The sequence below is a fragment of the Patiria miniata genome, unplaced genomic scaffold (genome assembly GCF_015706575.1).
Source record: "Patiria miniata isolate m_02_andy unplaced genomic scaffold, ASM1570657v1 HiC_scaffold_6, whole genome shotgun sequence".
NCBI classification, from domain to species: Eukaryota; Metazoa; Echinodermata; class Asteroidea; order Valvatida; family Asterinidae; genus Patiria; species Patiria miniata.
This window is the reverse complement of record NW_024037073.1, coordinates 14,332,539-14,350,551: the sequence shown is the minus strand read 5'-3', so window position 1 is coordinate 14,350,551 and position 18,013 is coordinate 14,332,539. Positions and strand designations below refer to the sequence as shown.

The following is an 18,013-nucleotide window of genomic DNA, read 5'->3' as shown; positions in this document are numbered from 1 at the left end:
CTAAACGTATGCGTATGTATACATGGATCCATTTGGATGCAAAACCACTCTATTGTGGTGTAAATGCACAGTGCTGTAAGTAGTTTACGGCCATATGCACTGCACGTTACATTTTTGATGTAGTTTTGAGTTTCCTTGGGCTGTAATTACCTTACTGAAAAGGTTTAATAACTGTTATCCCCATGGTAGATAGAGTAGACCTAGACCTACCTAAGCGGCAAAGATAACATCCAGAAAAATGTGTTATGTATGATAAACAAGACGCACAACATCGGTTACTCACGTTACGAAAATGTAACGTGAGTAACAGTGGAATTGCCCGTATACATTCATGCCCTTGCTTCATGCATACATGGAAGCAGTGATGCTGCTTCACTGGTTGAATTTATCTATCTGATAGGATTTTTTAGACGACTAATTTACAAAACCATTCCGCTGAAAACTGAAGCGTGTTCGTTATGGAAATTTACAATAACTGGTTGTAGAAAGAAAATTCAACTGCCATGAAGGAGCCTCACCTCTCATTCTGGTCTTTGATGTACTGAGTGAACTGGGCGTCTGCCTTGATGACATCCAGGGGAACACACTCCAAGATGTCTTGGCCGGTGTTCTTCAGTCTGTTCATCGCCTTGTTCAAGTCAAACAGGTAATCATGGATCAGGTTGGCGCCCGTCCGCATGCCTTTGCACACCACGTACCTGTGAAGCCAAGGGGGGGGGGGGGGGGCGCAAGGAGGGAAAGAGGGAGGTTCACATCAATGAAAATTCCAAGTCAAATATGTGTGTCACAATGAGGCATTGTGACACACATATTCATGTCAACTTTCAAATACACAATTTGTGCTTAGAAATTTTACATGAATGAAAGACCATTTTGCAAAGGCCCAGTTTCATGGCGCTGCTAAGCACACAATTTTCTGCTTACAGAGCATCCACATTTAATGGCGAACTTAAGTATTAAGCACAGCAAAGAGCATACTAACCTCAGGCGGCCAAATTTCACTTCAAATAGTCATGCATCATCATCATCATCATCATCAGTGTTTAGAGACCATTTGTCCCACAAATAATTAAAAAAAAAAATTTGCAATGCACTTGCAACCATTAGCTCATCTGAAATACACTTCGGTAAGCACAGCTTTTCCAGATATGGACATGTAGTTAGCACAACATTTCTGCTAACCATTAAGCAGTTCTATGAAATTGTCCCTAGAACCTATTACTACACCTCATAAATATTCATGATGAAATTGCAGCGCGTCATTGACCGATTACGCCGCATGTCCGGGAAGTAAAAACGATACGTGCCCAGGTGACGTCATCCCGGGGACTATCCAGCTCACTGCGGTGCGATATTTTTTTTCTGGTTGCACCACAAATTCCCTCTGGAACCCGCCTTTTAGACATGTAGTCTATATCTTTGCGGAACCCGTCTGTTGTTGTAATCCTTGTTACTACTGCAGTAGACTATTTCATGCTGTGAAGAAGAATTTGAAGTGTGCTGAATAAAGATGCAAAATCTACAAAGGCTGTTATCGACAAGACAATGAGGCTACTAAAAGACAGTGAGGCTTCTTCCCGTAAGGAGGTAGTCAAGCTGACCTACACCTCAGGACCAGTAATTCCCACTTCTTCCCCTCAAACCCTGCTGTATGTGTATTCTACCCAATGGTGCATCAAATGACCTGTCAGCTTTACAAGCACAAAAAACTACTTTGCATTTTGGCAATTCCATGGAAAAGTGGACATGGCTGAAAAGTTGAAAATATGTGGTATGGAATATGGGTCAAATGTAGGCAGAGAGAGAGGTTCATATTCTATGTAAAAAGATTTTTTTGTTTGATTATTTATAGTTTCTTTTATGTGTTAACTTGCATGTGTTAACTTGCACGTGTTACCGTAAAGTGAGTTACTGAAATATATCCCTCTAAGAGATTTCATGATGGACTCTCTTTTTGATTAATTGTTATGGTAGCATACAAATTACACCCTAATGATGCAAGGGCACTGACAAGATTCTACTAACAGTGCACAGTATGAAGAAACTTTCAAATGCCGGATATTAACATTTTTGCAATGTCCATTCTTTATAACGTGAGTTACCAATAAAAAACTTATTGCCAAACCAACAAAACTTTAATTTGTTGGCCTCTTTTTTGTAGTTGAGACACTTAACTTCAAGGGATCTTCTTTATAGAATAACAGCACAGAGTTGATGGAAGAACCCTGTTAAATGTAATGTTAGTTACCATGGAATTGCCCCTATAATGCCTTTAAGTTCTGTTTCTTGTTGATGTTAATTGTTTTTTATTACAAATCAACAATACCTTTCTGAGTTGGCAGGTCTGCTTGTGACCGGCTTGAACAAGGATACTCGGTAGAAAGCTTTGTACAGGAGATACATCAAGCCGATGCTGAAGGGCGTGAAAAGGTCAAAGGTCTTGCATACAAAACTACCCCCTGCAAAGACAATTAATATGCAAATCAATCAATGAAATGGACTAGGAACAAATGTGATGGCCCAGGGCTAACCTATTAGTTTCCAAGTTCAGTAAAGTAGGCACCTCCCAGCATCAGTAAAATGCTATTCATAAATACCTAAGACAGTTTACCCATTCCTATTGGTCGAGAGTCCGTCACGTGGCCGGTTTTAAACGGTTGATAAAGACATGGCTGGCTGGTCTTAAACACTTTTCCAGTGTCACATGAAATTGTGATTCCTTTGAAATCCGATGCCTTTTAGTTACCGGTTTATTGGTTGAACGTTCACAATGCACACATAGGCATGTGCAATACTACCAGTGAGTCAGTATTTCATAGTCCTAAATTCACACTACACGAGCACAGCTGCGTTCTGCGCGACGCACGCACCAATTTCCATATAAGGCGTTGATTACGACATGGACACTACCACAATACAGCTACAGGGGTGTTTCTAAAAACATGAAGTAAAATTGTTGAAAAAATATCGTTAGAAATTTATAATTTTTGACTTGTTTTGACTTTTGGACCGAAAAGTTTGTATTTATCATATCTCAGAACATCTCAGATATGATATATGAAAAGAACCAGGAAAAACTCAATGCTTCGGATAGTATACTCTGACCGTCGTCAGGAGACTGAGGGATTCCAACGGAAAACCCCCCAAAACAAATCAGTATATACACACAACTACATGCACAAACCAGTTCAACTGTGTCCCTCACACACTGGCTCTCATGAGAAGGCCACACAGTTTGGAGATCTGAAAGATTTGGTTAAGAATTTACCTGGCCTGAGTACAGAGAGGGCGACCAGTAACTGACACAGTAGTAACTGCTTGCTGAGTATCTCCTGAATGTTCTCTTGACCGGCCACTGAAAACCCCTGCGCATAAACAAAAACATTTCTGAAACATGAAAAAAACTGAGATTTGAAGATTTGCATGGTGAAAAGATACTAAGACAAGATAAGTTTGCGGTAGCACCATGTGAATAAATCTCTTTTGTGAGTGTGTGTGGTTCTAGACTGACGACGGGCAGAGCATACTGTTCGAAACGTTGAGTCCCTCCGGTTCTTTTCAGAACCACACATACTCACAAAAGAGATTTATTCACATGGTGCTACCGCAAACTTATCTTGTCTATGAAAAAACTGATGGGTCTTTGGGAGACTCTCTTTTGAAAAACATTTGACATTCAAAATAGTTTGCGAACAGTGGAATCCGGCGACCCGATTTAGAAGCTTTTATTGCCGTGGTGTCACTCGCATGCTGCATGTGTTCTTAAAGACGAGACGTACTGGCATTGTGGTATTCCTATTGGTCGAAGGAGCCCAGAGAGTGTGCGTACTCCACAAGCGTGACTCGCACGAGCCTGGGGCCACCACAGAAAAAGGCTGCCGCCGGATTTGTCTATACCTATCACATGATTGTTTTTTATTTTGTTTCCTCATGGTTTGCACAAAAAGTCAGGAATGCTTTACCACACACAAGGTGTGTTCTACAAACGGGAGCTCTTGATGGTCACAAAGCATGATCTACTTATCATGCATGGAGTCTACAGGCATGGGCGTCGCCAGGATTTTTTCTAGAGGGGGGCAAACAATTTTTTTTGCCAAAAAATGCTTGTATTTCTCAATACATTCTCGATTTGTCAGTTTTAGAGGGGGGCAGGGATATTTTGCCTCCCCCAACTCATTAAATTTACACCACTTTGTCTTCGCGCCTCTTTTTCTTTTTCTTCTTTTTTTTGGTTGCTTTTCCAGGGGGGGGGGGGGGCAAGTGCCCCCCCCCTCGCGACGCCCATGTCTACAGGAACTCAAAGGCGAGGTCTGGGGTCAATGACAGAGTATCTTACCCCATCTCCCATGACAAAGTGCACCCCTTTGTTGTCTGTATTCTCAAAGACAAACTTCCTGAATTCTATCTGGTTGTCACTGCTCATGATGTCCCCATCCCCATTGGCACCATTCACACCTAGGCAACAAAGAAAACGTACAAGTATAAGCAGGTGGGTCCAACGGACAACATTTCCCCTCCTCCAACAAAATGAAAAATACAAAAGTTCTGACAAGTCAATCTCCCAAGACATCTACTCTACAGTACATTCCCCAGAAATATTTTTTAAAATAACAACAAAATCACAAAGTAAATTTTGAATTTTTGGAATTGTGCAGATACTCCTAAATCCTGGGCCTCAACCCCTATGAGTTTCTAATTTAGGCCTCACTGCACAATTGTCAATTGATCACAACAACATTTTTGGACACTGTGACCAAGTTCCTTGCCTTTAATCAATTTCAGTGCTTTGTTATGTAAGCTGTGTAAAATTCTTCACACTGTGAAAAGGGGCTGCTTCGGTTGGGGATTGAAATCATTTGCCCTTGAGCATTAAACTGAGGTCTTGCCATGATGACTGATAGCCAGGCAAATTATTCAATTGACAAGCTATTCAAATGGAGCGTGACAACATAATACTATTTATTCCATCTTGTTGCTTTATCTGACTTATCACTGACTTGCGATGGATTTGAGTCGAGTCAGATTGATCTCTTCTCACCGTAATGAGGCTCAAAGTATTCAGGCGATGCAGCAAAGAACTCCTCCAACTTGAAGTCGTTGGGTCCCTTGATGGTGAAGCCAAACCCTTTGGTCCTGTGCTTGCGACGCCAGAGGACGTACTCACTGAAGCCACCGGGGCCAGCACAGATGTCCGCAAAGTACAGCAGGTCATTGTGGCCTACCAAAGGTCTCTGCCCAAACACAGGAAGAGAAAGATCTGTTAATTTACGAAATAACTGTTATGTGACTGTATAACCACTGTCTGCCACTGTTCCTGACCTATCACGGACCTGACTATCCTGACCGTACATGTACATGCTTCACATTCTTCATGAGCTATATTTTTTAGCTTGGCGGGGTGCCAGGTTTGTTGTACAGGTTGGAGAATACTGAAATGAGTGCCCCTGCCCTGGCACAATACCAAAATATGAAATGCAAAAAGACCAGATGTGTAGGTATTAAAGTCCTCACAAGTCAATCATGAGTCCAGCAGCCGATTTCACGAAAAAGGCCGTAGCTTGCGTTGAGTAGGACTTACGCAACAAATTTGTTGCTGCGCAGCGGCGCAGCTGCGCAACAAACTAACGATCGATTTCACGAAATGTGGCGTAGCTGTGCAACATTTTAAATAATCTAAACATCTTGGACGAGGATAATAACAGCATTTACGATGGCTGTTTGTGAATGATTTTGTTCATTCATGAAACAGTCATTAAATCACCTCTGCCTGCCATTTTGAAAATACTTTTGTCTGACTTTCTTCGGAATCGTGCAGCAACTCTAAAAATAGCAATTTGTTTACTTCAAGTACAAAGCTGTGAGTGTCTTGTATCAAACTTGATAAGTTGCGCAATAACAGGCTCCACGACGATCACGATTTGCTGGTAAAATAGTTCATTTTCAGTCGCTACACCACAACTTAGTCACCTAAAATTATTATGCAAGTTACGCCATCATTTGTTGCGAAAGTCACAGACTTATGCACTACGAAACATTCGTGAAATTGTCGTTACAGAAATGTTGCCCAGCATGAAATGTGACGCAACTTACAAAATAAATTGTGGCGGTGTTAACTTTAATATGCAATTGCGTAAATGTTTGTGAAATCTGCTGCTGGACACATCTTCCAGATTCTAATCAAGTGACAGGTTGCTCATATGAACTGTTCATCCCTTTTTACTTAAGACCATGGGCCCAGTCATACAAGTCAATTTTTACAGGCAACCAAATGCAAGGAATCTTCACTGAAATAACACATTCTCTTCTGACAGTTTATGGAAATTCCTTAGAAAATAACCATTTGCCTGTTGCTTTCCTTTTGCAGCTTGTCTGGAGCCAACAGCCTGTAAGTTTGACAAGGCCCCTTACTTGTGATTTGACTAGTGACTGGCTTGTGATGGACCTGTTCACAACTCTGGTCTCTGGGGGGAAAACATCCAAATATCTTTCACCTCATGCCCATCCCTGGGCGACGTGAACATGAAGTTGAAGACCTGGTCCATGTTGGCCATCTTCATGGCAGCTCTGTTGAGGAAGATTCCACCGCGGAGCGTCTCGAAGGGATTGGACCGAGTCCGGGCCTGTCTCATCTCCTCAGGATCGTCAAGCTTGTCAAACGCTGACTGGGAATCAACAAGGACGGCATATCATTTCACAAGTTGCAACAGGTACTCAGCAGCTTCGATGGATTTTTAGATGTCATTTTTATTCAATATTTGGGAAGCTGTGGACAAGTTTCTCCACAATCCGTTTCGTAAGTGACTTTGTCGTACACGCTCGCGCACTACTGATAACTAGCACCCACTGGCTTAACACACAACTTTACACTTCTTCTGGTTCCAATGGTTCCACTGATTTTTAGTGCTACTCCGTGTGTAGGGGATGTGGTTTAAGTTGAAATGAGGTCACACTTATGAACCGGATAGGCCCATTGTATCATGTGCTACATGTAGTTGAAGGATTCTGAGCAACTTCTCTGGAATCTTCCCGCAATAACATTGTAGACAATGTTCATAATTTCATTGCAGGATGTTTCTGTTGAAGCTGCTCACAATCCCACAGTCAACACTCAACTCAATCAGCCTATTGCAGGTAAACTTATTCACATCATATCCCAGATACTGAATGAGATGACTCCTACATTATTTCTTATTAGCACTGGTTCGTACACAGCATCAATGAAAACACAAGTGCAATTTTTATGTCACAAAATGTTTCTGCTGAAAGTTGCTCAAATTGAAATGGGGTCAGCCTTTGCAAATTTGCAGCCAATACATTTGCCTTTAGGCCGAACATGTGTCAAGGCAATGACATTCCTATCCGGTTCGTTAGTGTGACGTATTAAAGTAGCGTTGGAACCATTGGAACCGGGAAACTAACGCAACTCGAGCGTTTGTCCAATGGGCGCTAGTAATCAGTGGTGCGCGCGCGTGAAAGCCCCCTTTACTAACAAACCGAATTAACCTCCCTCAATGATGACACCTTTAAGTGTTAAGGATTCTAAATGCCTTTGCATTTGTGTGTAACCAACATGTGAAAAACAATGAAGAATAATTGATTGCAGGATAATTCAATACAATTCACCGTATGTCTCCTGTTGAAAAGTGGCCTCCGTGGGGCAGTGTATTTCAAAATGCTCCTGTTATCCATGAATTTATGGGTAGTGTACATCATTTGTCATTTGGGCACTTTTTTAATGTTTGGGGCAACAGAGTGCTCAAAATCGGATGACAGGTGCTTAACAATTAATATGAAGTTTTAGATCAGTGAATGCCGTATACCGGTATTCCAAGTTGCAGAGTCATGTTTTGAATTATGCCGGAAATCAGCATTCAGGACACGTTCTCATTCAGCCAATTGCAGCTACATGTACGCAATGTCACTCACAGAGCCGATGAATAATCGTGCAACCGCGGGCGTGTGTGCGTCGTGTAAACACCTGTTCACTGATTTGCCAAATTACAAACCAACTACATGCTACATGCGCGGAAATTCCCAAAATGCGTCACTTGGTGCATCTTTGGAAATTGCCTTCTTTTATTGTTTTCATCAAAATGACAGAAAGAATAATTTTGCAGGGAGCTTATTGCCGTTACTTTCAACAATAATTTTGTCAGTTACTTTTTGGATGGCTGCAAATGATCTTCTCTACCTTTAACCCTACATGTTACTCCCTAGGCATTTTTGCTAGGATGCAACCTCAATCCTGCGAAATCCTTCAACTGCATCCATGTCAAAATTGCATACAGCCTCAATCCTCCAAAATCCTTGTTTTTTCCTTGAATGTGGCCCTTGGAGGAATGACTACTGCCTCAATCCTGCAAAATCCTCCAGCAATCACTGTCTTTATGTTGAGGCAGAGCCAGTGACATCCTGGAGCAGTACGGGGGATTTCAAGTACAATATAGGCCTGAATTTATGCACAGCTGAGCATAAACAACACAAGGTCCGGCCCAAGACCTTGAAACAGTGCATCCTCCAAAATCAGCTGCACATTTTGCCATATGGCGTCAATCCTGCAAAATCCTCTGTTATGCAAAGAAGATTTTGGAGGATTTGGGAAGGTTAGGGTTAGGGTCCCCGTGTTAGTTTCAATTGGGTACCCGATTCCTAAAAACAACATCTCCCCTTTGCAAATTCCATAATACAGACAGCTTCGTCCTACCTTTGCACTCAAAAGTTTTCTCAAAATGTCTGGGTCACAGAAGTGGGTTTCATCATCAATGTAGTCTTTTCTCTGACAAAGAAATAACAAAGACCCAGGTAATTAATGCATGAGCTGGACATAGTGGTAAGAGAGAGGCACCCTATAGAACCATGAGAAGGAAAAATAGAAAGGACAACAAAATGAATGTTGATCAAAAATAACATAAACGCTGATAGAATTGATTTGGTGATACTGTTTGTCAAAACGTCTCAAAAATCTGTTTGACAAATGGCATACCAACAGTGGGTGGATCACAATAGACTAGCGACCTGACAATATATCATCATTGCATGTCATTCACGCATGGGAGGACGGGCAATGTTCTCAAAGTATCTTTTATTGTCTTGGTTGCCAAATGCGCCTTGATGATGATTGATCAACCTCCCCCGTCTAGTATAATTGGCATATTTCTGCATGCAAAAGGCAGTGCCCTATGCACACACCCCTGGAAATCAAAGAGCAAGTTCAGGCGAGGACCGGTAGACGGAAAAGGAGGCCATCTGGAACGACGTGTGTCATACCTTAAAACCCTAACTCCCTAGGCCTTTTTGCTAGGATGTAGCCTCAATCCTGCAAAATCCTCCAATTGGCCTCATGGAAAAATAGCATATAGCCTCAATCCTGCAAATTCCTCCGTTATTTCTTGAATATGGTCCATGGAGGGGTGACCACTGCCTGAATCCTGCAAAATCCTCCGGCTAGGACTGTCAATAGGTTGAGGCAGAGGCAGTGACATCCTGGAGCAGTGCAGAGGATGTCAAGTATAATCAAGGACTAAATTTATGCACGGCTGAGCATAAACAACACAAGGTCCGACCCAAGACCTTGACACAGTGCATACTCCGAAATCAGCAACGCACTTTTGCCATGTAACCTCAATCCTGCAAATTCCTCCAATTTGCAAAAAGGATTTTGGAGGATTCAGGGCGGTTAGGGATTTATTGTAAGAATTCCCATTGGCTTTGTATGTGCAACATTACAAAGCCAATGAGAATTCTTTTAAGTAAGGTGTGAAGCACATTGTTCTACATGGCCTCCTTTTTCGTCTACCATTAGTCAACTAGTGGTTGATTTGTGACGTATCTTAAGCCTGCGCACTAACAGCAACGTGCAAATGCCTCTAGTCAAACGATGGTCAAAAGTCCTGGCTCCCCGTTGTGCTTTACGATGCCCGTGGCTATTGGTAACCAGTGATGAAACCGTGCCTCAGGCTCAGTTTCCAAATAGTCGACTAGATAGAGTAGTCCGTACATTCTTAGCTCTAGCAAAGTTAGTCGAACTATGGTTAACTATAGCCCGAACTTGCTGAATGTTGACACCCATGTCAGAGGTCATTAAGTCAATGATGCACTGGCCATTGTCTGACTCTTTATCTGCCGTGAGAGATACTGAGGCTGTGTTTCAACTAGGTTGACTATTCATGTACCTTCTCTCTCTTCCAGTCTCTCCACTGAGCCAATTCCGCTTCCTCTATTGGATTGCAGGGAGGCATCCATTTATACGTCTCGTGGGCAGAAACCTATAAGGAAACACCAGCAAAATACTATGATCTGCACTGGTCAAACCGAGGCAGACGTACAGGTCCCTGACAGCATTGCTTCCATATAGGTCTTTCATTTTGTACATCCTACAGTACAAAGGAACTTTGAAATCAGATTTAACCCTATGCATTCCTTCCAATCCCCAAATCTGCAGACTCAAGTTAATGACTGATGGTTATGATCGTACTTCCATAGTCCTGTGATTTCCTACAAACCTCCTGGGGAATTTGAAGGACTGAGATTTTTAAACCTTTATTTTCAAAATAAATTAAGGTATTATCACACATTTTCAGGATTCTTCTTTCACACAGTACCAAACAGCAGTTTGATAATTATTTTTAAGTACACCTAACCCTAATCCCCTTGAGTAATTTACTAGGAACCATCCCTACTCTTGCAAAATCCAACAACATATGGTAAACTCAACACCCAAACTGTTGGACTCTGATTATGGTGGTATGCCTGACCCCATGTAAAGCATGATCAGTTTACTAGTGCAGTCCTCACTCCAACAGATTCCAACAAACCCTGGTGTTGGACTTTGACTTGATGGAGACTGTTAGGGTTATTGACAACAAATGGAATGTATTGGTTTTATTTTCAAACCAACTAATTTTTATCTTAAATTATCTTTTTCTGTGTGCAAATGTATCAAATTTCTTAAAGTATATACACTGGGGTTAATCAGAGTTGTAGACAATTCATCACAGGTCACCTGATCACTGATTTTAAAATTTGTGTTCCTATACAGCACATATGTTGTTAATCTTAAGTCTAACAAACTTTTCATTACTGTTGTCTTAAAAATACTTTGCCTGTAATTTTACTGCGAGTTCTGAAAATTTTCCATTTTTTTTAAAATAGAAGTGGTTCTCAGGTACCAAAGCCATTAAATAAAAATTCCTTACCTCTTCGTTGTCCTCCCACACTAGGTCATCGCTGGCTTCAAATCCCTCAGTCACATGACCCAAGCCACGCCTCCCGCGCTGCTTAGATGACTCAACGATGTCCACCCGACCTTCTCCGCGAAGACCCAGACCCTTGCCCTTCTGGTATCCCATGTTGGCCTGATATTAAAAAACAAAAATTCTGATTAAAAACATGGACGTGGTGAGAAGTTATACATCAAGTCTAAAAGCCGCCACTGACAAAATACACGTACATGTGGGTAGGGGGTATCCACATTAAAGGGAAAATACAACATTTGCAAACATCCAAATATAAAACTACCAAATCATTTTGAAATACCTTGCTGGACTGTTAGTGAATGACAGTGTAAAGCATCCTGTAAAATCATGGCACCTGGTATACTGTCATTTTCAAGATACATGTACGTGGTATTATTGTATCAATTTCCAACGCTGATCGGCCGATCAGCGTTGGAAAAAAAACTGGCTTTTTTTCAAATACTGGCCCCAATTGACCATCGCACTTGTTTGCAATCGATTACACACCTATGAACGGGTACAAGCCAGCTAGACTGGTTCCCTGACTTACAATTCCCCAATGTATGTAAACTGCTCTGTTTCTTCTTAAATGGAGTCAGGGAAACAGACTACAGGAAACTGATTGTTTTTCTTGGTTTTTATAGCATTTTTGAACCCAAAACCTAAAAAAAGTCAGTGTAACGATATTTGCTATATATTTCCAACCCCCCAATTCCATCCATTTCTGAAAATTACAGCAAAAAGCAAATGATGTATATTCCCTTTAATTGGGTCATTTAGCATCAAAAAGATTGCAGTGAGGTATTGAGGTTGGGGATAAAAGCAACTATTGTGCACCAATTATTTCTTGTGCTGCAGACATTTTCAAAAGTTGTTAGCAATTACACTGACCATAAGATGCAGTGGGAAACTAGAGGGTCATTACATTTGTGAAATGGGCAGACAATGTTTATCTATTGGGAAATCCAGCATTTGTTATGTTTGTGACAGAGCTTAGGGCTCACTAAAACATGTATTTTTCAAATCATATACGTACATCATTAAGTAATGGTCAAGGAGATCACAGACTAGGAGTTATGGATCAGTTTTGAATTAGATATCATGGCAAATAGATCTTGTTCACGAGAAAACCATTTTTATAAGATGGAATTTTGCGTCGGGGTGATATAAATCAAATTAGGTTTTGCCCTTCACCGACGTTTAAACACTGTATACTTAGTGTGTTACCTCCAGAGTGAAAGTTGGAAAAAATCACTCGGGTGGGACTCGAACCCACGACCTCCTGCATTCTAGTGCAGGTGCCAGACTATTTTATGATTGGAGTGCGTTCCAAGCCTCACTTTAAATTTTCTTACTATGTGGCTTAAAACATTAGGGTGTGTTTCATCACAATTTTTAAATTATTCATCAGCAGACTGGTGTTCATTTGTAATGAAAGTTGGTTTCAAAAAACCATTTTTGATCATGTCCCCTGAATCTATTTTATAAATTGTACACTGTTGAACGGGATGGTGCCAGACAATTTTATGATTGGAGTGCGTTCCAAGCCTCACTTTAAATTTTCTTACTATGTGGCTTAAAACATCAGGGTGCGTTTCATCACAATTTTTTAATTATTCATCAGCAGACTGGTGTTCATTTGTAATGAAAGTTGGTTTCATTGCTTTCATTTCTACACGCAAGTTCCAAAAATAGAGACTTTAGGCCCAAACAAAAATTAGGTCGGTCTCTGGTCAGCGCGCGCGTCGATTTTAATCATGCGCGTCAATCTTTTTTTTTCCCAAAATGTTCCGCGGTAGCTCCAACAGCGCCCTCTATTGCCGCAAAGAGCACCAAGGAATGGGAAATTGCACCAAGGCAAACGATCAAGAGCACCAAGGCAAATTATGGAGGACACCAATGTACATGAGGACACCAAACAGCAAAATAGTACCCCACCTTGTCTGTACAATCCAAGCTTGAAGAAAAAAAAAAAGCCAAAAAAAAAAAAAAAAAAGCCGCGTCCCCGCGTCAATTCCGGAACTTTGGTCTGACCAGAGACCGAATATTTTTTTTTTTGGGCCTTACATTACATTTTCTTCATAACACTGGAATGGCCCTACTGCATTGACAAGAATAAGCAGGAAATTTGTGTAACAGACCCAGACACCCAGCTACAACCAAACAGGAGCTATGTGATCCAATAAAGGAAAATACATCTTGACTTATTTTGAAGCTTCGAAGAGGTTAGGTTCACGTTCATGTCAATATGATGCTTGGTAGCAAAAAGTTACTTGTATAGACATGATACTCTATAAAATGTACATGTACATAATTATTGAGTGCTTGTATGTAGCTGATTGATCAACAAGATCTTCCTTGGGTCAGGAAAAAAAAGAAGAAGTTTAGAACAAGTATTCTTTAGGGTGGTAATGGGACAGGGAGGGGTGGTGGTTACATCTCAGTGAACGATGCAGGATGCTCAGAGAATATTTTAATCATCAGGGATGCTTGTGTCCTTGAGAGAGACACGTCACTGTACTGCCAGTAAAAAGCTAAGTTAGGTACTAATGTTAGGAGATGAATTATTTCTAAGAGATCTACTGTCACAATACACTACCTACCATCATCTTCTGTGCCATATTGCTGTAGTTGCCATCAAGGCTTGTGTCCCGTTGCACTGGCGGTGGCGGATGGGAAAAGGAAGGCGACACCTCCTTTTCAGACATTGAGTCGTCTGTTGAGGAATGGCTCTCTGACCGGACAAACCTGTCGCCGCTGGAGTTTCCGTGGCCTAGCTTGGGCCGGGCCTCAGGGGAAAGGGACTCCCTGAACTCAGCAAATGGTGCATAGGTTGGGCTGGCCAGCTGGCTACCCAGGCTACTAGAACTGTCCACCTTTGGGGAGAAATGGTCAAGGCTCTGGCCCTGGCCTGGGGCCAGGCTTGGGCTGATCGCTTCATTGCTGGAGGTCCTGCGATTCAGATTGAAGGATGGCATCCGCTCATCGTCACTGCCGGAGTCTGTGAACTCAAATGCTGCAAATAGACAAATGTAAATACATGTACAAGACATTTTATTATTTTTTTCCCCATTTTTCTCATTTTCCAAAAAGCAGTGCACACGGTATTTGACCATGAGCCTGTCCCTGATTTTTTGGCTCTTGCAACGGCACTCCCACTGAACTATGTGTAGTGAATTTTTGGGACTAATTTTTCAAATACTGCCCACAGTTTACCCAATCTAGTCGGTTCAAATTTGTTTGCAACGAGTTACACATCCGCGAACGGGTGCAAGCCAGCTAGTCTGGTTCCTTGACCTATCCGACGGCTTTAAATTGCCAAGTAGGGTCAGGGAACCGGACTACAAGAACAGCATATTTCCTTCTTTTTTTTCCCCCAGCATCTATGAACACAAAACTTCAAACAGGTCACAAAAATTGCCATAAAATACTAACCCCCCAAATCAACTTCTGAAATCAGAAGGCTGCTGGGCAGCCTTCCGATTTCAGAAGTACCCCAAATCAATCCATTTCTGAAAATTACAGCACAAGCAAATGTTGTTTGGGCCTAGGCCTACATTGTATTCCCTTAAACTTTAGGGAATGTACATCATTGGCTTTTGCTGTAATTTTCAGAAATGAACTATTTGAGGGGTTAGTATAATAGATCACATATTGTTACACTAATATGTTCAAAGTTTTGTATTCGAAAATGCTGAAAAAAACAAGAAAAACAAAAATGTTCAAATAGTCTGGCTCCCTGACTCCACTAAAGATGAAATGGATCAATTTATAGATGCCGGAAAATTGTAAGGTAAGGGAACCAGTCTAGCTGGCCTGCACCCGTCCATGAACATGTAACCAATAGCAAACAAAATTTGGACCAAAAAATGGTAAATTTGGAGCAGTAGTTGAAAAATAGTTAGGTTTTTCCAACGGTGGTTGGCCGACCACTGTTGGAAAATTGTACAAAAATACCACTTTTCTTGAAAATGACTTCACACCAGGTGCCATAATTTTACAGGGTGCTTTAGACTGTCATTTACCAACATCCTTGTAAGGTATTTCGCAAAAAGTTTTGTTTTTCGATGTTTGCAAATGTTGTATATTCCCTTTAACACATACATGTACATGCGATGATCGACCCTGATAAAAGAATGTTGGAAAAATCAACGTAGTTCCCAGTGGTTGTCGTTACGGCAGCCGAAATGCAATTCTCAACTGCTAATGGCTATAGTTACATGTACGTACGAGGAGAGACTTCAAGCCCTGAACTGGATGTCTTTGGAGAACAAAGTAGTCCATCACATATGTAGTGAAATGTCTGTATGGTCTCATTGACTGCCATTCTGTTTGTAGCAATATAACAGTAAACACTCGCCACCAAGATCATGTCATATTTAACCACCAGTATGCCAGAACTCTTGCCCTCCTCAAGAACTCCATCACCCATTCGTTTCCATGCATCTGGAGCAACCTTCCCTCTCATATTAAAGACTCAGTTACACTTGACTCTCTAAGTTCATCTAACAGAAGCCTGTCTGACCGAATGTCGGTCGTTTCGTACCCAAGTCGTTTCGTACCCAGGTCGTTTCGTACCCAGGTCGTTTCGTACCCAGGTCGTTTCGCACCCAGGATTCATTGCACACGTGACAAAGGGTTCCAAATCCTTTTCTATTGAACAACAATGCTACTGTCAATCACTCTTGGTGGTTCACGGGACTTGTGTTGACGGCGCTGCGGTGTGTTTTGTCTGATGTTTTTAACCTGCCACTGCATGTTTTTTGTTCTTCTAGGAGCTTGGATTTTATCTACCCTGCGGTTTGTGGGTCTTTTGAGCTTGGGTTATGATCGACGATGTTTGTCTTCTATATTGTAGCGTGATTTTCTTTGGTTGCTTTTCAGTTTTTCGAAATTGTACTTTTTATAATTAGGCCAAAAAAAAAGAGAATAGTTCTGCTTCCGGTTACCCGACCGACCCTATTTTTAGGCTGCGACCCTAAAAATTGTATCGGCAATAAAAACTGATTGAATAAATAAAAATAAAAATCTTATATCTTGTCTGTCTTTACAAAGAACCTCTCAACAACCCTTGTGCATCAAAAAATGCTTGTATTTATTGTTTTCTTACTTACATTCGCTGGCTTAATCTCCTTAGTGCATCATAATTGACTGGGTACGAAACGACTTGGGTACGAAACGACTTGGGTACGAAACGACTTGGGTACGAAACGACTTGGGTACGAAACGACCTGCTTCGGTCTGACCACTTCCAAGATCTTGGATAACTTTTCTATGGTGCTCACCTGATATAAAATATCTCTAAGTCTAACTCCTCTTTTATGTGTGTGTTTTTAAGTAGCATTTCGTTTCTATGTTTTTTGGGGTGTTTGTTTGTTTGTTTGATTTTGAATGTTTTTGTTTGATTGTTGCAGGGTGTTTGTTTGTTTGTTGGGTTGTAGGGGGTGTTTGTTTGTTTATTTTTTGTTTGCTTGTTGGGGTGTTTGCGGGGTAATTGGGTGTCTGATGTTTGTTTGTTGGGTTTTTGTTTGCTTTTTATTGGGGTATTTTTGGTTTGCTCGTTTTCTGTTTGTTTGTTGGGCAGTTTGTATAGGTGTCTCTTTTGTTTTTGTTTCTTTCGTTTGACATGCTAAATTACTTGTGTGATGTCTTTCTTTCATTGGGTTTACGTATTTCAATTGCGTCGTACCTTGATGTTTTGGGCTGTGTCGTTGATATGTAGAATTATATTTCATTTGCTTGCCTTTATTAGCTGTCATTTTGTTCTTATTAATTTCTTCTTTGTTTTGTTTTGTTTAGTTTTTGTTTTAGTTTTTGTTTTTGTTTTTTTAAATTCATCAATCCTAGGAAAAAATGTTGCAACCTGACACCACTTCAGCGGTTGTGTACAAAGTCTATGGAGAGTCAAGAATTTTTTTAAAAGTATTTCCGAACAAAATAGGAAATGTTTCTCAGTCCCAGTCAGATTCATGTCTTATCAATTATTAATATTATCATCATTTTTGCAATGACTGACCCTCAACACAAGCTCAATGCTCATTGAGCTGAGATTGACGTCAGGTTGCAACATTTTTTTCCAAATCCTACTTTTTAAAAGTAGCCTTGGCATAGATCTAGGCTATATTTCCTTTTCATATTTTTTTGGTGATGATCCGTGGCTTTAGAGCCAGAGTATTTTTTTTAAATAAAGAACCATTCGATTGATAGTCTGGTTTCGAGACCAAAAGATCATGACGTCGAATACTGTCACGTCAGGGAACCATACAGTCGACTGCCGTAACGATATCCACGGCGAAAAATGAAATCTCACCGTCGACAGCTGCTGGTTCCAATTCCACCTTGAGTTTCTTCTTTGGAGGAAGCTGTGAAGAGCTTCTTTTGCTTGCTTTATACTTAAACATACTGTCTTCTGCTTTAACTCTACCGTCGGTATGTCTGTGGCTGCTTAAGGACCTGAATTGTAAGACTTAAGTTGGTATTTCACAGGCAACCGTTGAAACAAGTCCCGGTTGGCGGCCATTTTGAAATGATGCATGATGGGAAGGGGGAAGGCCAAGGTTACGACATCAACATCGATATGCCTGTTTATGATGCATGATAAAGATTGCATGATCCATACATTGCCTTTACGCGTGGTGCATGCATGCCGGATATACGGGACACTTTTTTTTTAGCGGAGTCCTCCTTTTTTTCCCAATGCGTAAAGGAAGTGATAAAAATGCAACTCGACAATTATTCAGTCCCCGTGATCTTCTGCAAATTCGATTTTATTCTAAATA

The 18,013-nt window shown here is 41.1% G+C and overlaps 1 protein-coding gene across 1 annotated transcript in view; it reads right to left on the bottom strand.

Moving 5' to 3' along the window:
* Positions 1-17,785, bottom strand: part of LOC119742607 (cap-specific mRNA (nucleoside-2'-O-)-methyltransferase 1-like) — a 29,565-nt gene extending 11,780 nt beyond the window's left edge. The window contains exons 1-11 of the mRNA XM_038218725.1: positions 17,545-17,785; positions 13,838-14,250; positions 11,196-11,354; positions 10,173-10,265; positions 8,705-8,776; positions 6,492-6,662; positions 5,039-5,231; positions 4,337-4,455; positions 3,269-3,365; positions 2,327-2,459; positions 519-698 (exon numbers count right to left, since the gene is read on the bottom strand). Of these exons, the coding sequence (XP_038074653.1) occupies positions 519-698; positions 2,327-2,459; positions 3,269-3,365; positions 4,337-4,455; positions 5,039-5,231; positions 6,492-6,662; positions 8,705-8,776; positions 10,173-10,265; positions 11,196-11,354; positions 13,838-14,250; positions 17,545-17,635 (1,721 nt within the window). The 5' untranslated portion in view covers positions 17,636-17,785. The remainder of the gene's footprint in view (positions 1-518; positions 699-2,326; positions 2,460-3,268; positions 3,366-4,336; positions 4,456-5,038; positions 5,232-6,491; positions 6,663-8,704; positions 8,777-10,172; positions 10,266-11,195; positions 11,355-13,837; positions 14,251-17,544) is intronic.
* Positions 17,786-18,013: the final 228 nt, after the last annotated feature.